This window comes from Neovison vison, chromosome 4, assembly GCF_020171115.1.
Source record: "Neovison vison isolate M4711 chromosome 4, ASM_NN_V1, whole genome shotgun sequence".
NCBI lineage: Eukaryota > Metazoa > Chordata > Mammalia > Carnivora > Mustelidae > Neogale > Neogale vison.
Genome location: NC_058094.1, coordinates 522,765 through 546,145, shown reverse-complemented (window position 1 = coordinate 546,145; position 23,381 = coordinate 522,765). Strand labels below are relative to the sequence as shown.

The window sequence follows — 23,381 nt, the reverse complement described above, 5'->3', positions numbered from 1 at the left end:
CTTCCCTGAGCCACAGGTGTCTAGTTTCTGGTTCCTTCTGTGATCAAATGTATGAATGGCCCATACGCTTTTTTTCTCCCGGGGCTTCTGACAAGTCCTGTCCCTGAGCAGCCCCCACTCAACACAGCCCTGGGAGAGCAGTCTGGGCCTCGGCTTGGCTAGTGTCTGCGGGGGCCAGAGCAGCAGCACCGATGGCAGTCTGGGCTGAACGGGGGGCTTCTGTGCAGAGGGCTGGAGGGGACTGGAAGGAGTACCGAAGCCGGCCGAGGGGCAGACAGGGACTCGGAGGATCTGCATGGAAGCGCGGTGATCAGAGGCCCAGGCTTCTGCCCCCTCCTCTGGGCTTCCTGGGCAGGCCAGAAGCAGAGGCCCCTGAGGCAGGCTCCGCAGGGGAGGCAGAACACCTGAGCTGCAATCTGGTGTGACTGGTCTGGCGCTGAAACCCTGTTCTTCCAGAGAAGGGCCCGTGTCTGCAGTGGGGGCGGGAAAAGTGGCTCCTCCCCCGCCTGCCGCAAGCCCTTCCCGCCATTGTTCCGGTTTCAAACTTGAGAAGCTGCCTGTCCTTGACTTGGCCAGCACATGCGCCTTTGAAGGTCTCTCTCTTCCCACCCTGGCAGGACTTGCTGGGCAGGAGAGTAGGAAGAACCCTAGGCCCTGAATGCCGGAGCCTCTGCTCTGGGCCTGCATTGAGTATGGGGACAGTCCAGGCTCCCAGGTGGCTCAGACACAGCCCAGTCCTGAGGCCAGGGGCCGGCCTGCCTGCCAGGTCCCAGCCTCCCAAGGTGCTGATGGCCTGGAGAAGGAGCAGGGACAGTGGGGGGTTCACATGGCTGTTTGCTTCTGGGAGTCAGGGCTGGTGGGTGGGTGTGAGCTGCAGAGAAGCTGTCCTTGGTGGCGGCGAGTGGAGAGGTTCAGAGGGAGGAGGGTGAGGACACGCGCTGGAGTGGAGTGGCCGTGGGCCTTGGCACACCCCTTCCCTGGGCACACACTCTGCCCTCATCCCCCCGGCACCCTCCCCTGCCCACGTGGGCTGGAGCTGGTGGAGCTGCCTCCCAGTTCCTGCCCTTTCGTCAGGAAGTGATCAAAGGAGCCTCTAACCCGCCCACATGTGCATTTGTGCCTGGCCCAAGGGCCACAGAGGAGTAAGGCCCCGTGGGACATCACCGTCTCCTGGAAGGGGGGGGGCAGGTGGCCCTGAACCTCGGCCAGGGCCGGAGGTGGACAATTTAAGGAAGCCACTGCCCTTAGAAGCCTCGGGGGCCTTCCTGTCAGTGCTTTGTAGGAAATAAGGGGAGGGAGATGCTGAAGGGCGAAGTTCTTGACACACCCGACACACCCTTCCTACTCGTGGCTGTCCCGCACTGAGCCTGGTCACCAGGGCACCCACACTGCCAGCTGGACAGTCGTGGCCCACGACTCAGGCTCCCAGCCCCGCCCACAGGGTCTCGAAAACCCAGGGCTGGGGGCAGTTTGAAGGAGACCCCAGAGGGGAGGCAGTGGCCAAGGCAGGACCTTTGGCACCTGGCTGTCCACAGACAATGCCCCCCTGGGGAAGGGCAAGACGTGAGTGACAGGCCCAGCGAGGCCCTGTCCCAACCCGAGGCTCCTCGGGATCAGAGCGGGGCCAGCTAGGGCGTGGCCTGCCCCGTGCCGCTTCCTTTCCCAGGTGTGTGGCCACCTCACCTGCGGCTGAATCTGCGTGTCTGGACAAGGCTTGCCTGGCTTTGGCGGAATGACTAAAGGTCCTCTGGTTCTCAGCCTGTTGGAGTCCCTAAGGTGTGACTTCCAATCTGGTTGAAGGGATGATAATACCTGGCTGGTGAAATGGTTGTGTCCTGCCGTTAGATTCTGCTCGGGGCCCCCACTGCATGGCTTGGGGACACAGGACAGTGGTCTTCTAAGGGGCTTCCTCCTCTCCATGGAATTCAAAGGAACCTCCTGGCTCTGTGGCTCCAGAAAATGGGAATGCGGGAGCCTCTGAGACCCTGGCCGGCGACCGAGTGCAGGTCATCAGCCGTTTGGAGTCAGCCGCCCTGGCCATGTCCACCCCGTCTCGGGGATGCTAAGTGCCTGAGGCCACAGGGCCACTTAGCGCCTCCCCACTGCAAGCACTGGCCTCCTTCTCTCCATTGCACCTTCCAGGGGGCTTGGAGGCTGCTAGGGTTCTGACGGGTGCTAATCACAGGGCCCCGCCCCCGCCCTCTGGTTGGTGGATGACCCAGACGGTCCAGTCATGGTGTCCATCATCCCGCCCACAGCCACTGAACTAAGGGCCACTGCTCCTGTGGAGCAGGTCAAGGTCTACCACGACATCTGTCTTACGGTGTCAGTCATCCCGAAAGCTATGACAAGCTACCCAAACCGCTCCCGGAGCACACCTGAGAATGAAGGCACCCCAGAGGCAAGCAGGGTGAGGGGTGGAGAGGGGCGGAACCCGGAAAACATCCTGGGATCACCTGCATCCGGTTGCATCTACGCGTGATCTCTGGACGTCCAGTCTCGAGGGCCCGCGGCGTCTTGCTTGTTGAAGCGAGGTGAGTGGATTGCACTGTGTGTCGTCCCCCCCCCCAGAGGGAATGGTGACTCTTGCCTCCCTGAGACATTCAGGACAGTTCAGACCTTCGGACACCCGGCGCTGGTCCATCTTTTCTTGCCTGGGGCCAGTCGGTCATTCTGTGGCAACACTCCCTGTCACCCTCCCCGTGACCTTTTCCTCTCCTGGGCCTCCACCTCCAGTTCCCCAGCACAGTGGTTCCCTGACCCGCTCCTGACCTGCGAGGGAGAGTTCAGAACTTTCTAGCCGGGGTCAGGCTGCTCTGGGGTGGGGAGGGAGTTCCTCTGTGTCTGCATAACAGTGTGCGCATTTTCATTTGGTGAAAGACAAGTGCAGACAACTTTGGAATTTCCATCCCTTCGCAGAGGTGCTGGGAAAACGGAGCTAATTTAAAAGCAGGTTGGAAAGGATTTCCTACCTAGTCCCCGCCCCCCCAGCCTCCCCAAATGTTCCCTTTGTTGTTTTCTTTTCAAAGTAGGCCCCACGCCCAGCACAGGGCCCGCATGCACGACCCTGAGACCAAGAGCCACCCAGGCGCTCCTGAACGTTGCTCGGCGCCGCGGCGGCCATGAGAGCGGAGCGAGCGCGTGGTGTGGCCGCGGACCGCGGGCGCCAACCCGCGAGCAGTCCCTGGGAAGGCCCCAGCGTGGGGAAGGCCTGAGAGCGCAGGGCCGAGGAGAGAAGGTGTTCGCACCTGGGGCCAAAGAATGGAGACAGGAAAAGAAAGCAGGTGCCGCCAAAGCCAGGGATCGGGGGTCTCCGCTCCAGAGCCGACCGGGAGAGGGGCCTTGTGGTGACCCGCCGGGGATGCCCCTCGGGCGCGGGGGCTGGGCGAGCTGGCAGCGAGGCCGGCCTGGGGCTGGGAGCCCGGAGCCACTCCTCCTCTCCCACTGAGGTCTCCGCGGCGAGCAGGGGGCCGGCTGCTCTAAGGGTTCACTGTGTTGAAAGTGGCTGTCCTGGCTGGCTGCGTCCCTCTCCAAAGCAGTGTCATGGCACCTGTCTAGGCTCCTGACCTGAAGGACATCGCACTTCTTTTTTAAGATTTTATTTATTCATTTGACAGAGATCACAAGCAGGCAGAGAGGCAGGTATTGAAAGAGGGAGGGGGAAGCAGGCTCCCTGCTGAGCAGAGAGCCCGGCGCAAGGCTCCATGCCAGGACCCTGGGATCATGACCTGAGCCGGAGGCAGAGGCTTAACCCACTGAGCCACCCAGGCGCCCCAAGGACATCACACTTCTTTATTTTTCCAAATGAAAAGGCCCCTTCCCTCTCCCCTCCACCCACCAAGGCAGAGGTCTCCCAAGCTCCACTATCCCCGGCCTCCCCTCTCCCTGGCTGTGCTGGGAGCACAGGGCTCTGAGCAGGGCGGGGGGTGGGCTGGCTTCCAGCCCTTGGAGACCCCATCAGAGCGGGTGCTGGAGCATACTGGGGGGACTTGAGCAGGGGGACCTTAGGGCCAGAACCGTGAGGAATTGGGGCCTGAGGATGTGGCAGATGGGGACTGAGGTTAGGGTTAAGTTTAGGCTGAAGTGAGAGGACACTGGACAGTAGCTCAAATCCACATAAAAAATAAAGAGCACTGGAAAAGGTGACTACGAAGGTGTCACAAAATTCAGTCTTCGGGCATTTTTGTCTTTTTAACCTTTTCTTGTCCTATCTGATTAAAAATATAACTGCATGAAACAGTAATCATTAAACTATGTTGATGAATTTATAAGATATAAACCTGTAATTTGTATGACAGTAATAGGAAAGAGAGTATGGAACGGAGATATAGGAGTAAAGTTCTTATATATTATTGAAGTTAGGCTGATATTAATAAGAACCGGATGGTTATAATAAAGACGTTTAATTTAATTCTCAGGAAATCACCAAGAAAGTAACAACAACAACAAAAAACCAGTAAGAGAAATTACAAGAAAATTGAAATAGTAGAAAATTGAAAATATCTGTTTAGCACAAAAGGATGTAATGGAGGAAAAGAAGAACAAAAAGATAAGACATATATTTTATTTTGTTATTATCTTTTTAAAGTAGACTCCACCCCAGCGTGGGGCTTGAACTCAAACCCTGACATCAGAAGTTGGTTGCTCTACTGACTGAGCCAGCCAGGTGCCTCAAGACCGATCATACAGAAAACACAGCAAAATGACAGATGTAAATTTTACCTGATCAGTCAGTACATTAAATGTAAATGAGTTACCCACAGAATGGATTTTAAAAATGATTCTTACATGTGCAGCTCTTAGATCTTGGGGTTGTGATTTAAAGCCCTGAGTTGTGTATAAATAATGCTAAGATAAATAAACTTAAAAAAAAATTAAATGATGGGGCACCTGGGTGGCTCAGTGAGTTAAAGCCTCTGCCTTCGGCTCAGGTCATGATCTCAAGGTCCTGAGATCGAGCCCCACATCGGGCTCTGCTCAGCCGGGAGCCTGCTTCCCCCCTCTCTCCGCCTGCCTCTCTGCCTACTTGTGATCTCCGTCAAATAAATAAATAAAATCTTTTAAAAAGTTAAAAAAATAGCTGGAGTAGCTATACTAATTTCAGACAAAATGGACTTTAAGGCAAAAATGGTTACTTGAGACAAAAGGATATTTTAAATTAATTAAATTTTAAAATAAATTTTAAAAATTTAAATTAATTAAAAGGTGAAACCAGAAATAATTTACTAACATATATGCACTTAACAGAGTCAAAACATATACTGAAAACCTTACAGAATTGAAGGGAGAAATGAATAATTCAGGAATAACATTTGTAGATTTTAATACCCTGCTTACAATAATGGGTAAAACAACTAAACCAGAAAATCAACAAGAAATTGAATATTTAAAAAACAGAATAATCCAAGCAGACCTAAATGACTTCTTTAAAACAATCAACCAGGAGTGCCTGGGTGACTCAGTTAAGCTTCTGCCTTTGGCTTAGGTCATGACCCCAGGGTCTTGGGGTCTTGACCCCGAGTCGGGCTCCCTGCTCAATGGAGAGCCTGCTTCTCCTCCCCTGCTCCTCCTCCCCCCACTCATGGTCTCTCTCTCTCTTGCTGTATTTCAAACAAATAAATAAAATCTTTAAAATAAAATAAAACAGGGGCGCCTGGGTGGCTCAGTGGGTTAAAGCCTCTGCCTTCGGCTCAGGTCATGATCCCAGGGTTCTGGGATCGAGCCCCACATCGGGCTCTCTGCTCAGCAGGGAGCCTGCTTCCTCCTTTCTCTCTCTCTGCCTGCCTCTCTGCCTACTTGTGATCTCGCTCTCTGTCAAATAAATAAATAAAATCTTTAAAAAAATAAATAAAATAAAATAAAATAAAACAAACCACTCAACAACAGCATAATACATACTGCTTTCTGGTGCACATAGGACATTGTCCAGCACAGATCATATGTTAGTCCATAAAACAAGTCTCAATAAATTTAGAAGGATTGGAATCTTACAGAACATGTTCTTTGACCACAAGATAGAAATAGCAAAAACTTAGAAATTAAAAATCAGTAATAGAAGGAAAGTTGGGAAATCCACAAATATGTGGAAAAGAAAAATACACTTCTGCATAACCAATGGGCCAAAGAAGAAATCACAAGGGAAATTAGAAAATACTTTGATATGAATGAAAATAAATACACCACAGGGAGGCCTGGGTGGCTCAGTCAGTTAAGCATCTGGCTCAGGTCATGATCTCAGGGTTGTGAGATGGAGCTCTGAATGGGGCTCTGCCGTGGGCGTGGAACCTGCTCAAGATTCTCCTCTCTGCCCCTCCCCTCTACCTCTCCAAGAAGAAATTAATACACCACATACATGTAAAAATACAGTGAAAGGAATGTCGAGACAGAGATTTTGAGCTGTAAACTCCTGTAGTTAGAAGAAAAATATCAAATCAGGTGTGCCTGGGTGGCTTAGTTAAGTGTCTGCCTTCAGCTCAGGTCATGATCCTGGGGTCCTGGGATTGAGCCCCATGTTGGACTCCCAGCTCAGTGGGGAGCCTGCTTCTGCCTCTCCCTCTGCCTCTCCCCCTGCTGTCCTCACTCTCTCTCTCTGTCAAAATAAGTAAATGAAATCTTACAAAATATGTCAAATCAATAACCTTCACTTCTACTTTAAGAAATCAGAAAAAGAAGAGCAAACTAAACCCAAAACAAGCAGAAGGGAGAAAATAATAAAGATTAGTGCAGAAATAAATGAAATAGAGAGTAGAAAGTCAATAGAGAAAATCAACAGTTGGTTCTCTGAAAAGATTTTAAAAATTGACAAACTTTTAGCTAGACTGACCAAGAAGAAAAGACAAAATTCAAATTGCTAAAATCAAGAATGAAAAATGAGACATTGCTACTGAACTTACAGAAATCAAAAGGATTAAAAGGGAATATTATGGGGGCGCCTGAGTGGCTCGGTGGGTTAAAGCCTCTGCCTTCAGCTCAGGTCATGATCCCAGGGTCTGGGATCGAGCCCCCGCATCGGGCTCTCTGCTCAGCAGGGAGCCTGCTTCCCTTCCTCTCCCTCTGCCTGCCTCTCTGCCTACTTGTGATCTCTGTCTGTCAAATAAATAAATAAAATCTTAAAAAAAAAAAAAAAAAAAAAAAAAAAAAAGAGGGACGCCTGGGTGGCTCAGTTGGTTGAGCAGCTGCCTTCAGCTCAGGTCATGATCCCAGCGTCCCGGGATCGAGTCCCACATCCGGCTCCTTGCTTGGCAGGGAGCCTGCTTCTCCTTCTGCCTCTGCCTGCCTCTCTGTCTGCCTGTGCTCACTCTCGCTCCTGTCTCTCTGACAAATAAATAAATAAAATCTTTTTAAAAAAAAAAGAAAAAAAGGGAATATTATGAACAAATGTGTGCCAAAAAATTAGTGTAGATGAAATGAATAAATTCCAAGAAAGGCAGACTGCTAGAACCATCTCAAGAAGGTAGACAATCTGAACAGACAAATGACAAGTGAAGAGATTAAGCTAGTAATTTAAAAACTACTCACAGAGAAAAGCTCAGTCCCAGATGACTTCGCTGATGAATTCTACAAACTATTTTTTTAAAAGATTTTATTTATTTATTTGACAGACAGAGATCACAAGTAGGCAGAGAGGCAGGCAGAGAGAGAGAGAGGAGGAAGCAGGCTCCCTGCCGAGCAGAGAGCCCAGTGCGGGGCTTGATCCCAGGACCCTGAGATCATGATAGATCATGATGTGACCCGAAGGCAGAGGCTTAACCCACTGAGCCATCCAGGTGCCCTCTACCAACTCTTTAAAGAATAATTAACACCAGTTCTTTACAAACTCTTCCAAAAAATAGAAGACTAGGGAACATTCTTCAGCTCATTCTATGACACTGTATTCGCCTCTTACCAAAGCCAGACAAATACATCACAAGAAATAAAAAAAAGCTACAGGCTATTATCCCTTATGAACATAGACACAAATAACCTCTACAAAATACTAGCAATCTGAATGCAGTAAAATCTAAAAAGTAGTATGTATTCTGGACAAGTGGGATCCATCCCAGGAATAAAAGTTGGTTTAAGATACAGAAATCAGCTGGGGCACCTGGGTGGCTCAGTTGGTTAATCATCTGCCTCCAGCTCGGGTCATGATCCCAAGGTCCTGGGATGGAGTCCCGAGGTGAGCTCCCTGCTCAGTGGAGTCTGCTTCTCCCTCTCCCTCTGCCCCTCCCTATGGCTCCTGCTCTCTCTCTCTCCTTCTCCCTCTCCCTCTCCCCCCTCTAATAAATGAATAAAATATTAAAAAATAAAGAAACTTCCCAACCTGATAAAGGGGGTGCAGAAGAAACCCTCAACTACTGTCACAGTAAGTGTTTTCTTCTAAAATCATGAACCAGATGAGGATGGCTGCTTGCTGTTTCTATTCAGCCTTGAACTGGAGGTCCTGGCCAGGATAATTAGGCAGGAAAAAGGCAAGACATCCATTTTGAAAAAGAAGAAGTAAAACTATTCCTATTGTCAGATCACATGGCCCTTAAAATATTAGTACTAAAGAAAAGGGGGACACCTGGGTGGCTCAGTCATTAAGTATCTGCCTTTAGGGGCGCCAGGGTGGCCCAGTGGGTTAAGCCTCTGCCTTAGGCTCAGGTCATGATCTCAGGGTCCTGGCATCAAGTCCAGCATCGGGCTCTCTGCTCAATGGGGATCCTGCTCCCCCCCCCCCCGGCCTGCTTCTCTGCCTGCTTGTAATCTCTCTCTCTCTCTCTGTCAAATAAATAAATGAAATCTTAAAAATTTTTTAAAAAAAGTATCTGCCTTCAGCTCAGGTCATGATCCCAAGGTCCTGGGATTGAGCCCCAAATCAGGCTCCCTGCTCAGCAGGAAGCCTGCTTCTCCCTCTCCCACTCCCTCTGCTTGTGTTCCCTCTCGCTGTGTCTCTCTCTGTCAAATAAATAAATAAATAGAATCTTTATTTTAAAAAGTACTAAAAAACATGTTAACAAGGTTGTCGATACAAGATTGATATACAGAAATCTGTTGTCTTTATATACTGGCCATGAACAATTTGATGAGAAATTATGCAAAAAAATCATTTACTATAGCATCAAAAATAATTAAATACTTGGAAATGAATTTAACCAAAAAAAGTACAAAACTTATATACTGAGTACTATAAAACATTGAAAAAAATTAAAGAAGATGCAAGATTTTGGGGTGCCTGGGTGGCTCAGTCAGTTGAGCATCTGACTCTTGATGTCAGCTCAGGTTGTGATCTTGGGGCCATAAGATTGAGCCCTGTGTCCGACTTGTGCTCAGCTTGGAGTCTGCTAGAGATTTTCTCTCTCTCTCTCTCTCTCTCCTTCTGCCCTACCCTCAAATAAATAAATAAATCTTAAAACAAAACAAAACAAAACTTGGGCACCTGGGTGACTCATTCTGTTAAGCATCTGCCTTTGGCTCAGGTCGTGATACCAGGGTCCTGGGATTGCGTCCAACATCAGGCTTTCTGCTCAGCAAGGTTCCTGCTTCTCCCTCTCCCTCTGCTTGCTACTCCCCTGCTAGTGCTCTTTCTCTTCATTTCTCTGTTGGATAAATGGATAATATATTTAAAAAATAAAAAGAAAATTAAAATAAAGACTCAGGTTAATGGAAACAGATTCCATGTTCATGGATCCTAAGATTTAATATTGTTAAGATGGCATCACTCTCCACACTGATAGACAGGTTCAAGAAATTCCTATCAAAATTCCAAGGTTTTTTTTAATACAGAAATCAACAAGCTGATCCTAATATTCATAACAAGATGAAAGAGATGTAGAATAGCCAAAATAATCTTCAAAAATAAAGTTGGAAGAATCACTCACACTTTCCAATTACAAAACCTGGCACAGAGCTACACTAATCAATACTGAGCAGTACTGGGGTGCCTGGCTGTCTCAGTTGGTAGAATATAGGGTCTTAGATCTCAGGGTCATGAGTTCAAGCCCCATGGTGGGCATAGAAATTACTTTAAAAAAAAAAAGCTGGGCAATACTAGTACCAATGTAAGCATAGACATGAGGGCAATGAAATGGAATCAGGAGTTCTGAAAGAGATATTATCCTTATGTAATGATTACGGTTAATTGATTTTTCACAAGGTGCCAAGAGAGAGCAGGAGATGTAGCTGAATTTCCTAAAACATAGGAACAGACACAGAGAGTTAGATGAAATGAGGAGACAGAGTAAGATGTCCCAAATGAAAGAATGGGACAAACCATAGCAATCTAACAAAAAGATATAATAGTTGTAAATATTTATGCACCAACCATGGGAGCACCCAAATACATAAAGCATCTAATAGCAAACATACAGAAAGTAATTCATAGTAATGCAATAATAGTAGGTGACTTCAACACCCCACTTAATGTCAACAGACAGCTCATCCAGACAGAAAATCAACAAGGAGATAGTGGCTTGAATGATACAATGGACCAGATGGATCTAACAATATATTTAGAACATCCCATCCTAAGACAGTGGGATACACATTATTTTCAAGTGCAAATGGAACATTCTCCAGAATGATCACATACTGGGTCATATAACAAGTTTCAACAAATCTAAAAACACTGAAGTTGGGACGCCTGGGTGGCGCAGTTGGTTAAACGACTGCCTCCGGCTCAGGGCGTGATCCTGGAGTCCCAGGATCGAGTCCCACATCAGGCTCCCAGCTCCATGGGGAGTCTGCTTCGCTCTCTGACCTTCTCCTCGCTCATTCTCTCTCTCACTGTCTCTCTCTCTCAAATAAATAAAAAATAAAATCTTTAAAAAAAAAAGTTAAAAACACTGAAGTTATACCATGTATCTTTCCCAAACACATTGCTGGAAAACTAGAAATCAACTGCATGGAAAAATCTGGAAAGAGCACAAATACATGGAAGTTATATAACATGCTACTAACCAACAAGTGGGGCAAGTAAGAAATCAAAGAAATTTTAAAAACACATGGAGAGGGCGCCTGGGTGGTTCAGTGGATTGGGCCTCTGTGTTGGCTCAGGTCATGATCTCAGGGTCCTGGGATTGAGCCCTGCATCAGGCTCTCTGCTCAATGGAGAGCCTGCTTCCTCCTCTCTCTCTGCCTGTTGTTTGCCTACTTGTGACAGATCTCTCTGTCAAACAGATAAATAAAATCTTTAAAAAAAGAAAGAAAGAAAGAAAAGAAAAGAAAACTTCCTGCAAAGCAAACTTACGGTTTAACACTTGTTATCCACATAAATAACTGGGTCACACTTACTGAAAAGAGCCTGATTTTATGTCCTAGAGTGATCTTTATTTGGAAAAAAAATTTTTTATTGAAAAGTGGGGGGAGGGGCGCCTGGGTGGCTCAGTGGGTTAAGGCCTCTGCCTTTGGCTCAGGTCGTGGTCCTGGGGTCCTGGGATCGAGCCCCAAGTCCGGCTCTCTGCTCAGCGGGGAGCCTGTTTCTCCCCCTCCCATCTCTCTGCCTGCCTGTCTGCCTACTTGTGATCTCTGTCTGTCAAATAAATAAAAATAAAAGAAAAAATATTAAAAAAAAGAAAAAAAAGAAAAGTGAGGGGGACAGTAATAAGCAATTTAAAAGTTGGACTAAATAAAAAACACTAGAGATATTTCTTTTTAATTTTTTAATTTTTATTTTATTTATTTTTTTAAAAAAATTATTTATTTATTTAACAGAGAGAAAGAGAGAGCACAAGCAGAGGGAAGAGCAGGCAGAGCAGGCGGAGGGAGAAGCAGGCTCCCAACTGAGCAAGGAGCCCAATATGGGACCCGATCCCAGGACCCTGGGATCATGACCTGAGCTGAAAGCAGCTGCTTAACCATTGAGCTCCCTGCTTGGCAGGGAGCCTGATTCCCCCTCTCCCTCTGCCTGCCTCTCTGCCTACTTGTGATCTCTCTCTGTCAAGTAAATAAATAAGTAAATAAATCTTTTTAAAAATTCCTCATATCAGTGAGATCATATGATAATTCTCTTTCTCTGATTGACTTATTTTGCTTAGCATAATATCCTCTAGTTCCATCCATATCATTGTAAATGGCAAAATTTCTCTTTTTGATGGCTGTGTAATATTCCATTGTATATATTTATACCACATCTTTATCCATTCATCTGTTGATGGCCATCTAGGCTCTTTCCATATTTTAGGTATTGCAAACATTGCTGCTGTAACCATTGGGGTGCAGATGTCCCTACATCTGTACCTCTGGAGTAAATGTGCAGTAGTGCAATTGCTGGGTCAAAGAGTAGCTCTATTTTTAACTTTTTTTTTAAGATTTTATGTATTTATTTGACAGAGAGAGAGAGATCACTAGTGGGCAGAGAGGCAGGCAGAGAGAGGGGGAAGCAGGCTCCCCATGGAGCAGAGAGCCCGATGCGGGGCTCAATCCCAGGACCCTGAGACCATGACCTGAGCTGAAGGCAGAGGCTTTAACCCACTGAGCCACCCAGGCACCCCAACTTTTTTTTTAAGATTTATTTATTTATTTGACAGACAGATACCACAAGTAGGCAGAGAGGCAGGCAGAGAGAGAGGAAGGGAAATGGGCTCCCCACTGAGCAGAGAGCCCAATGTAGGGCTTGATCCCAGAACCCTGAGATCATCACCTGAGCCGAAGGCAGAGGCTTAACCCACTGAGCCACCCAGGCACCCCTATTTTTAACTTTTTGAGGAACTTCCATACTGCTTTACAGAGTGGCTGTACCAGCTTGCATTCTCACCAACAGATTTTTGCCTCTTTGGTTAGATTTATTCCTATGTATCTTATGGTTTTGGGTGCAACTGTAAATGGGATCAGCTCCTTAATTTCTCTTTCTTCAGTCACATTGTTAGTGTATAGAAATCCAACTGATTTCTGTGCATTGATTTTATATCCTGCCACTTCACTGAATTCCTGTAAGAGTTCTAACAGTTTTTTTGCAGGGGAGTCTTTTGGGTTTCCCACATAGAGTATCATGTCATCTGCAAAGAGTGAGAGTTTAACTTCTTCTTTGCCAATTAGGATGCATTTTATTTCTTTCTGTTGTCTGATTGCTGAGACTGGGACTTCGAGTATTATGTTGACTAGCAGTGATGATAGTGGACATCCTGCCATGTTCCTGACCTTAGGGGAAAAGCTCTCAGTTTTTCCCCATTGAGAATGATATTCACTGTGGGGTTTTCATAGATGGCTTTTACAATATTGAGGTATGTCCCCTCTATCCCTATACTTTGAAGAGTTTTATTTTTTAAAATTTTAAATGTTTTTATTTGTTTATTTGAGAGAGTGAGAGTGGGGAGGGGCAGAGGGAGAAGCAGACTCCCCACTGAGCAGAGAGCTCAATGCAGGGCTCACTCCTGGGACTCCAGGATCATGATCTGAGCCAAAGGCAGACGCCCAACTGACTGAGCCACATAGGCACCCATATGAAGAGTTTTAATCAATCGTGTACTTTGTCAAATGCTTTTTCTGCATCTATTGAGAGGACCATATGGTTCTTGTCCTTTTAGTGATGTAGTATATTACTTTGATATGTGGATATTGAACCAACCTTGCAGCCAAGGAATAAATCCCCCTTGGTCGTGGTGAATAATCCTCCTAATGTACTGTTGGATCCCATTGGCTAGTATTTGTTGAGAATTTTTGCATCTCTGTTTTCAAGGGATATTGGTCTGCAATTCTACTTTTTGATGGGGTGTTTGTCTGGATTTGGGATCAAGGTATTGCTGGCCTCATAAGAAGAGTTTGAAAGTTTTCCTTCCATTTCGTTTCTTCCTCCCTCTCCCTCTGCTCCTCCCCCTGTTCATGCTCTCTCTCTCTCTCTCTCCCTCCCAAGTAAATAAATAAAAAAAAATTTGTAAAGAAATGTAAATGTCATAAACACCTTATTGTACAGATTATAAAACTGAATTTTAAAAACAAAGAAAAAAATTCATTTCAACATTCCTTTACTCCACATAGATATGTAGGTTTTGAACTTCCCTTTTGAACTTGTAATCACTTCCTTGGGGTCTCATTCGTTAATGAATTAAATAAACCCTTGACACATTGTACTAGTTTTTTTAGGAATGCTGGAACTAATTCCCACAAATTTCGTGGCTTACCGTGACAGAACTTCATCCTATGAGGGTGCTGGAGGCCGGAGATCTGAAGTCAAGGCTTTGGCAGGGCTGGCTCCTGAAGGCTCTGAGGAAGACCCCATTCCAAGGCCCTCCACGCTTTGGTGGTGCCACCATCCCCGACATCCCCTGGCTTGTGGCCACGCCACTCCGTCTATACCTCTGCCTCCACATAGGCTTTTCTTCTGTGCCTCAGGTCTCTCTCTTCTCGTATAAGAACACCAGCCACTGGGGTTAGGGCCTGTCTTCCTCCAGGATGATCTCATCCAGAGAACTTTAACTCATTACATGTGTAACAACCCTGTTTCCACATAAAGTCGTGTCAGAAGCTGCAGAAGTTAGAAAGGGGACGTATCTTTTGCAGGGACATTATCTGGTCACCGCATACAGGTTCATTTAATGTTTGCATGAGAAATCATGCTTCTTAGTTAATATATTCTTCCATTTTTTAAAAAAGATCTTATTTATTTATCTGAGAGAGAAAGAGATAGCAGAGGGAGAAGCAGGCTGTCCACTGAGCGGGGAGCCCACCCCTCCCAGGGCTTGATCCCACAACCTGAGCTGAAGGCAGACACTTAAAACTGAGTCACCCCAGTGCCCCACACTTCCTTTTTTATTTTTTCTAAGAAACAACAGTTTGGGAACACAGGAGAGCTGGGAGATTTGGAGTGGGGGACTCACTGGGCAGCACTAGTGTGGGCTGTGTCTGGGTTTGGGGTGGACCAGGAGTAGTGATCACTTGGAGGAAAGTTTTCTTGGCACTCCTGGGGCGCAGTCATCTCAGCTTTGGGGAACTGACTTCACATAGCACAACTAAGGGTAGAGTCCCCCCATTCAGTCCAGGCGCCTGTGCCTGGGACAGGAGCCCAGTCAGTACTAGGTCCTTGATGTGGCAATAGAACAGAGTCCATTCCTTGGTGCTATTGAGGAGTGGGAGCTGGCTGGACTTCGTTTCCCGAAAGTGGACAAGAAAGCCTCACCCACCCCCAGTCCCAGCCAGTCCCAGGGCAGGCGGCCCTGGGCTCCCAGCCATGTCTGCGTCTGAGCTCATGCTGCTATTCTGAGCCTTGCTGCTGTCACTTCTCAGATGCCTTAGCAGCATTTTTATGTGGCCTACACCGTCTCCTGGACCAGTTTCCTTAAACATCACGGGTTTAGGCGAGGAGGCTGAATGTATGCAACTGGGAATATTCCAGAAAGCGTGGCCTTGGGAGGGGCTCAAGACCCACTGCCAGGCCCTAGCCAGAACGCCGGGGACAGGGCTGAGAAGCCGGGAAGTTGCATCCCTGTCTTCTTCGCAAGGCAGGCAAAAAGCCCGCGAAGACAGCGTTCAGCCCGAGTCCGGAGCCCCGCGTCTGTTGCAAGCGGGATAACGGGAACAAGGTGATTCTGGACTCTGAGCTGTAGCAGAAGAGGCCTTGGGTGGCGTGTTTCCCGCGGGAGACACTGGCTTCCCCGGGGCCCCGGGATAAAGGACAATGAGCAGGGACCACTGGGCTGCGCTGGCGGGAGCAGGAATCCCCCGGAGAGGGAGGCTCGGGAGCAGCGGAGAGGAGCCGCGCAGGGGGCCCAGCCCCGTGGAGAAGGCTCTGGAGCAGCCCGCGTGCGGGCGCCGGCCCCGGCCAGCGCGGAGTCGGGGACTCGGGGCCCCGCGCAGCCTCCGCGGGACGGCCGGGCCGCACGAGCGCCCGGGGCAGCCCCGCGTCCCGGACCGCGAGGAGCGCGGCCGCGGAAGGGAGGAGCCAGCCGGGGGGGGGGGGCGCCCGCGGAAGGGAGGCGGGGCGGGCACGGGTGCGGGAGAGGGGAGAGAAGGGGGGGTGCGGGAGAGGGGAGAAGCAGCTGCCGCGAGCGGAGCCCCGCGCCCGCCCCGCGCCCCCGGCGGGGTGAGAGAAGCTGGGACGCGAAGCCTGGGCGCGGGCTGGGGGGGCCTTTGAGAGGCGGGGCGCGTCCTGCCCTGCCGCGGGCCGGCCGGTGCGGGGGGACGAGCCTTCCGGTGGGTCCCGTCCGCCCTCCGGGACGCCCGGGACGCAGCAGGCGCCACAAGTGTCCCCGCTCGGTCCAAGGAACAAGGAGCTCCGACGTCATTTTGCCGCGGGAACGCGAGACGCACCGTGGCCGGCGGCAGGACTGCTGGGCCGCCCCGCGCTGCCCGGCCCGGGCTCCCGCTCTCGGAGCAGTGTCCCCGCGCCGCGCCTCCGTGCGGGCCCCCTCCCTCCGCCCGTGCTGTGAGCTCCCGGGGAACCAGCGAGCTGGTCGCCGCGAGCCTCGGCTTCCGTCCGGTGGGAGCAGACGCCCACCCCGGAGCCGCGGCGAGGACCGGACCCGGATCGCCTGCGGGACTGGAGGCAGGGCGCGCGGTCCAGCCCTACAGCGAGGCTGCGGCCGCCGCCAGGGGGCGCTGCTCCGCCGCGGACGCCGGCAGGATGGGCGTGGCCTCTGGGCCCGGGCCCCGGCCGGCGGGGCGGGGCGCGCGTGCGCACTGCGCCTCCGCCCCGCAGGGGCTGCTGGGACGAGCGACGGGAGCGTGCGGCCAGCGGGACCCGGAGCGGCCGCGGCACCGGCGGCGGCGGCCTGGAAGATGTGGCGGCCGGTGAGTTCCCCGCACGGCGCGCCCCGGCGCCCGCTCCCACAAGCCCCGTCACACCCCGTCCGGAACCCGAGGGCCACCCCCGAGGGGCCGCGTCAGGGACCCCAGGGCTGCTGGGGGCGGGCGTCCTTCGCGGCGGTCGGAGCCCGCGTTCTTCACGGTGGAAAGCCCGGGACCGCGCTGGGACCGCTGGGTGCCACCGGCGGGACGCCCCGAAGGGAGCGCGCCCCGGGGGCCGCGACCGGAACCTGCCCTCGCGGACGCCCCGCTGCCCCCCTCTCGGGCGCGCACGTCCGCCTTGGACCCCCGGCGGCTTGGTGCTGTGCGGCCGCGGCGGGCCGGGCTCCCGCGCCCGCCTCCCCGCGCCGGCCTGCAGACCCCCCTCGCGTCCCGCGGCGCCGACCCCAGCCGCGCGGCGTTGAGCGGAGCCGAGGGCTGCGGGCCGCGGGGGCGGCGGTCTCTGCCCTCGCGGGCCTTCCCGGGCTTTCCCGCTCGGCCCTGGGCCGCCCTCCCAGCCCTGGAAAGTGCAGCTCCTCTTGCCGTTCTGTTTCTCGGTCGGGCCTCGCGGGTTGCATGTGCAGTCAGGAGGCCGCTGTTCAAGCCTGCTGTCCTTGGGGCGCAGCGGGGCTCAGTGGGTTAAGTGCCTGCCTTCGGTCAGGTCGTGATCTTGGGGCTCTGCATCGAGCCCCGCGTCGGGCTCCCTGCTCAGCGGGGAGCCTGCTGCCCCCCGCCCCCCGCCTGCTTGTGATCTCTGTCAAATTAAACAAAAATTAGATAAACAAAGCTGGGGGCCACCCACCCAGCTCTCACCCGCTCTGGGCCCAGGAATCCGTCCTTTTCCTCACAGGGTTTTCGGCTGAAGAGACCGAGGGTTCATCAGCATTTTCAGCTAAGAGTTTCTGCGGGGCTTGTAATTTTCTAGGAAGCCTAGCCTTGTAGATTTTAGGTATTAACAGTTCATTTCCATTCCGATTTAGGGGACATAGAGCATGCTGTTAGTCTTCATCAGTCTTATACAACGGTCCGTGCTCACTCCATCCCCCAGCAACCCCGCCCCCCACCAGCAACCCTCAGTTTGTTCCCTAGACTTAAGAGTCCCTTAGTGTGTCTCCCTCCCGATCCCATCTTGTTCCATTTTTTCCTTCTCTGCCCCCCCACAACCCCTCAAATTCCTCATATCAGGGAGATCATATGACATTTGTCTTTCTCCGACTGACGTATTTCGCTCAGCATGATACCCTCTAGTTCCATCCACGTTGCAAATGGCAAGATTTCATTTCTTTTTTTTTTTTTTGAGTTTTTTTTTTTTCAATTTATTTATTTTCAGAAAAACAGTATTCATTATTTTTTCACCACACCCAGTGCTCCATGCAAGCTGTGCCCTCTATAATACCCACCACCTGGTACCCCAACCTCCCACCCCCCCGCCACTTCAAACCCCTCAGATTGTTTTTCAGAGTCCATAGTCTCTCATGGTTCATCAAGATTTCATTTCTTTTGCTGGCTGCATAGTATTCCATTGTGTATATATACCACATCTTCTTTATCCATTCATCTGTTGATGGACATCTAGGCTCTTTCCAGAGTTTGGCTATTGTGGACTTTGCTGCTATAAACATTCGGGTGCACGTGGCCCTTCGGATCACTGCATTCGTATCTTTAGGGTAAATACCCAGTAGTGCGATTTCTGGGTCGTAGGGTAGCTCAATTTTCAACTTTCTGAGGACCCTCCATGCTGTTATCCAGAGTGGCCGCACCAGCTCGCATTCCCACCAACAGTGTAGGAGGCTCCCCTTTCTCCACATCCTTGCCGGCATCTGTCATTTCCTGACTTGTTAATTTTAGCCATTCTGACTGCTGTGAGGTGATGTCTCATTGTGGTTTGGATTTGTATTTCCCTGGTGCCCAGTGATGTGGAGCACTTTCTCATGTGTCTGTTGGCCATCTGGATGTCTTCTTTGCAGAAATGTCTGTTCATGTCCTCTGCCCATTTCTTTCTTTCTTTCTTTCTTTCTTTTTTTAATAAAGATTTTATTTATTTATTTGACAGAGAGAGAGAAAGACCACAAGTAGGCAGAAAGGCAGGCAGACGGGGAGGGAGAAGCAGGCTCCCCGCTGAGCAGAGAGCCCGATGTGGGGCTCGATCCCAGAACCTTGAGATCATGACCCGAGCGGAAGGCAGAGGCTTAACCCACTGAGCCACCCAGGCACCCCATTCTGCCCATTTCTTTCTTTCTTTTTTTTTTTTTTTTTAAGATTTATTTATTTGTTTATTTGACAGAGAGAGATGACAAGCAGGCAGAGAGGCAGGCAGAGAGAGAGAGGAGGAAGCAGGCTCCCTGCTGAGCAGAGAGCCTGATGCGGGACTCGATCCCAGGACCCTGAGATCATGACCTGAGCCGAAGGCAGCGGCTTAACCCACTGAGCCACCCAGGCGCCCCCATTCTGCCCATTTCTTGATGGGATTATTTGTTCTTTGGGTGTTTTAATAAGTTTTTTATAAATTTTGAATATTAGGCCTTTATGTCTTTTGCCAATATCTTCTCCCGTTCTGTCATTGCCTTTTGGTTCTGTTGATTGTTTCCTTTGCTTTGCAAAAGTTTTTGATCTTGATGAAGTCCCAATAGTTCATTTTTGCCCTTGCTTCCCTTGCCTTTGGCGATGTTTCTAGGAAGAAGTTGCTGTGGCTGAGGTCGATGAGGTCGCTGTCTGTGTTCTTCTCAAGGATTTTGTTGGATTCTTGTCTCACATTGAGGTCCTTCATCCATTTTGAGTCTATTTTCATGTGTGGTGTAAGGAAATGGTCCAGTTTCATTCTTCTGCATGTGGCTGTCCAGTTTTCCCAAGACCATTTGTTGAAGGGACTGTCATCCTTCCATTGAATGTTCTTTCCTGCTTTGTGGAAGCCTAGTTGACCATAGAGTTGGGTCCATTTCTGGGCTCTCTGTTCTGTTCCATTGATTGATGTGTCTGTTTTTGTGCCAGGACCATACTGTCTTCATGATGACAGCTTTGAAATGGAGCTTGAAGCCTGGAATTGTGATGCTGCTAGCTTTGTTTTTGTTTTTGTTTTGTTTTGCTTTGTTTTCAACATTCCTCTGGCTATATGGGGTCTTCAGACCCCAGATGGTTCCAGACAAACATTAGGTTCCAGACAAATATTAGGACTGTTTGTTCCAGCTCTGTGAAAAATGTTGCTGGTATTTGGTACAGATTGCGTGGAGTGTGTAGATTGCTCTGGGTAGCATACACGTTATCGTGGTGTGTGTTCTTCCAGTCCGTGAGCATGGAACGTTTTTCCATTTTCTTGTGTCTTCCTCGATTTCTTTCATGACTATTCTATAGTGTTTGGGGTTTTTTAAAAGATTTTATTTATTTATTTGACAGACAGATTACAAGCAGGCAGGGAGGCAAGCAGAGAGAGGGGTAGCAGGCTCCCCAGTGAGCAGAGAGCCCGATGTGGGACTCTGAGATCACAACCTGAGCCGAAGGCAGAGGCCTAGCCCCTTCACCACGCTGGCGCCCTTCTAGATTTTTCTGAATACAGATCCTTTACCTCTTTGGTTAGGTGTATTCCTAGCTATCTTATGGTTTTCGGTGTAATTGTAAATGGGATCAACTCCTTAATTTCTCTTCCTTCTGTCTCATTGCTAGTGTACACAGCACGGCTGGTAGCTGTGCATTGGTTTTATATATCCTGCAACGCTGCTAAATTCCTGTGTGCGTTCTAGCAGTTTTGGGGTGGAGTCTTTTGGGTTTTCCATGTAAGTACAGGCGCATTTCTATTAACTTTTGTGACTTGCAGTGAGCAGCTGCGTCCCACAACAGTGAGGCAGAGGATTCCCCGGGCTCATTTCCTACCTGTGGGAACATTTCTGTGGCTTGGATTCCTCTGCTGCTGGAGTGCAGAGGGCGCTGACCCGGCCAGGAAGCAGCCTTGGTTCCTGTCACCTCTGTAGTTCTGGGTCAGCCTCAGGGCGAGACGCAGCATGTGCTCAGAGCTGTGGGCTGGGTTGTCCACAGTGACCTTTCATTCCCGGATGTGCTCTGTGTAACCGACAGGGCGGAGGGACGCCCTCGCTCAGCCTGTTGGTGACCTTTGTGATGTCTGTCTGACTCTCACTACTCAGCCTTTTTTTCCCTACTTTACAGGTTGCTAGCTGAGTCCCAGGGGAGCAGCACTGCGCTCTGTTTGTACAGGCAAGCTGTGCACACACTCGTGTGTTCCCCACGAGAGGCCAGGGTACAGAGGCCCATTTCATCTCGTCCAGACTGGAAGGCTTTGAGGTGGTGGGTGCAGAGACAAGTGTAAGCTAGGGCTGCCCAAGCCAGGCAGGGCATGTGGTCGTCCTGGTGAGAAGGCACTGGTCCGTGGGGGAGCAGCCTGGGGACCCACAGCTCCCTCTTGCCCTGTTTGCTGGTGCGCTCTGGTACTTAAGCTCTGGGTGTGATTTGAGTTTCATGCTGGAAATTCCCCTGGACTGGTTTCTGGAAGATCTGACTATAGACTCTGTCCCTTCTTTATAGACACGTGAATTCTTTGGGCTTTGGGGCTGTCTTTTGGATGATGGGGCTAGTTTGAGGAAAACTGGCCTTCCCAGACTGGAAGGAGCCAGGCACTTGAATGAGCTCGTGGACCCTGGTGGGGGCTCTGGAGCTGTCAGCATGAGGCCTTGTCCTGGGAGTGCTGTGCAGAGCCGGGCTGCTGCAAGGGCTCCCGGCCTGTCTTACACACCGTGGCCTTCTGGTTGCTCACCGAGCATCATCCCTTCACCATTTATCTGAATTCAGCCGGCCTTCCCGGGCTTCCTGCTTCCTGTAACAGGCCCTGCACGAGATCCTGGGAGCACAGAGATGATGGAGAGGTGCGCCCTGCAGTCTGGGGGACACTTGGCCGCTTGCAGAGGTGGGTGGGGGTGAGAGTCGGGCTTGGGGAATTCAGGTTCCGGTGAAGACCCTTCCAGGCCGGACGGCAGCCTGGGGAATAGCGCTGGGCCTGGTGCTGTGTAGACTGTCCAGGTTCAACCAGAGGGACCTTGGTTCCGGGAGTGTGAGTGAGAGGCCCTCGGCACTGGGAAGTGCCCTGGGGAACAGTGAGATGCAGCGGAGTCCTTACCGGTGCAGAGGGAGCTGGTACTGGGGGCTGTGGCCAGTTACCTTTCTGGCCTTGCTGCGCGCCCGTGAGGCTTGTGGCAGCTCCGAGCCTTGTGTAAATGGCCTTAGGGTAAAATGATTGAGAGCCAGCACGCTCCTCTGTGAAAGAACACGGGGACAGCCCTTCCTGCTCGGCCCTCATGGGCACCTGGAGGGTCTGGGGGTCTTGCGACGCTGGGTATAGCCTGTGGCCTTGGGGCAGCTGTGCCTGGGCTCCGGCGCGTTCCCTGCCAGCCTTGCTGCAGCCTCAGTGCTTGTGGCCTCAGAATCGGGAGCCTTTTGCTCCCCCTCCGGTTTGTTGGCTAGAACAGGGCGTGGATCTTTCCTGTCCCTACCTCGTGAAGGCTCACGTCTCAGAATAATCATCGTCAGTCAGCTTTGGCCGTTTTCCTTCTTTGTCGGGGGCGGTGAGCTTCTGCAGGAATCCGTGAACGCACCGGAGCTGCGCGGCCAACCTCACCGTCCTTCAGTCGCGCCTGCCCGTCTGCCGCTGGCACGTGAAGCGCTTCTGCCTGTTCCGTAGGTGACTCTCTCGGGGGTGTACACGCGTCGGAAATGTCTTCTCTTCTGGACTAAATGCTTGTTTTCCTTCTGAAAAGGCAAGGGGAAGCTGATGATCTTTTAACATCAGTTGTTCCGTTTAATCTGGCACGTGTGTGCTTGTGCGCGTTAGGTGGGGCGGGCTGCTGGGGCCGGGGCCTTTGGCAGGAGAGGCAGGGCCTGGGGACCAGCAGGCGGCTTGGCGCAGTGAGCAGGAGGGCTGTGGAGAGCGGCTGCTCCTTGACCCTGGAACGGCCTCAGCGTGCTTTTCTGCCTGGCCTGGCGTGTGGGCCGGGCGCCGTGTGGAGGGTTTTGCAAATGTTGACTTGACCCATCCCTTACTGGTACAGTGATCCAAGCTTTATAGATAGACAGTGGAAGGGAGGTATCGAGAGGGAAGTAGCCTGCCCTCGCTGGACAGCTAGTGCCTGCGGGAACCTGCATTCCAATTCCAGGCTCAGAAGTCTGCGTTCCTAGTTTGCCCCTTCTCAGCCTTAGCTCTCCCTGAGTCTCTAGGCCAGGGTCACCCTGGGCATTGTCTGCTCTTGGGTAGGGTCCCTGGTCTCCACCCACTCAATGCCAAGAGGACCCCTTTACCCAGGTTGTGACAACCAAGAGTGTCTCCAGACAGTGCCCGGTGTCCTGGGTACGTGGTCGCCCTTGGTGAGTGGCCCCGCCCTGCCCTAGCTGCCTCATCTTCATGCGGCCACCTTCCTAAGGTGTGGAGAAAAGGAGCTCTCGCACTCCGCGGCAGGAGTGCAAGCGGGCGTGGCGCTTCGGGAGAGCAGAAGGGCGGTTCCTCAGAAGGTTACACCTCGGGGTGCTTGCGTGGCTCCATCGTTAGGCGTCTGTCTTTGGCTCAGGTCATGGTCCCGGGGTCCTGGGATCGAGCCCTGTGTCGGGCTCCCTGCTCCGCGGGCGGCCTGCTTCTCCGTCCCCGGCTCCTTGTGCTTGCGTTCCCTCTCCCTGTCTCTCTCTAGCAAATAAATAAATAACATCTTCCAAAA

General features: G+C 51.0%; 1 protein-coding gene across 3 annotated transcripts in view; it reads left to right on the top strand.

The window, feature by feature from the left end:
- The first annotated feature begins 16,576 nt into the window (after positions 1–16,576).
- Positions 16,577–23,381, top strand: part of ADCK5 (aarF domain containing kinase 5) — a 20,486-nt gene continuing 13,681 nt past the window's right edge. Inside the window, exon 1 of one of the 3 annotated variants that reach the window (XM_044244753.1) lies at positions 16,577–16,683. In XM_044244753.1, coding sequence (XP_044100688.1) covers positions 16,672–16,683 — 12 coding nt within the window. In that variant the 5' untranslated portion in view covers positions 16,577–16,671. The remainder of the gene's footprint in view (positions 16,684–23,381) is intronic. The other 2 variants (XM_044244752.1, XM_044244758.1) reach the window with 2 other exon arrangements.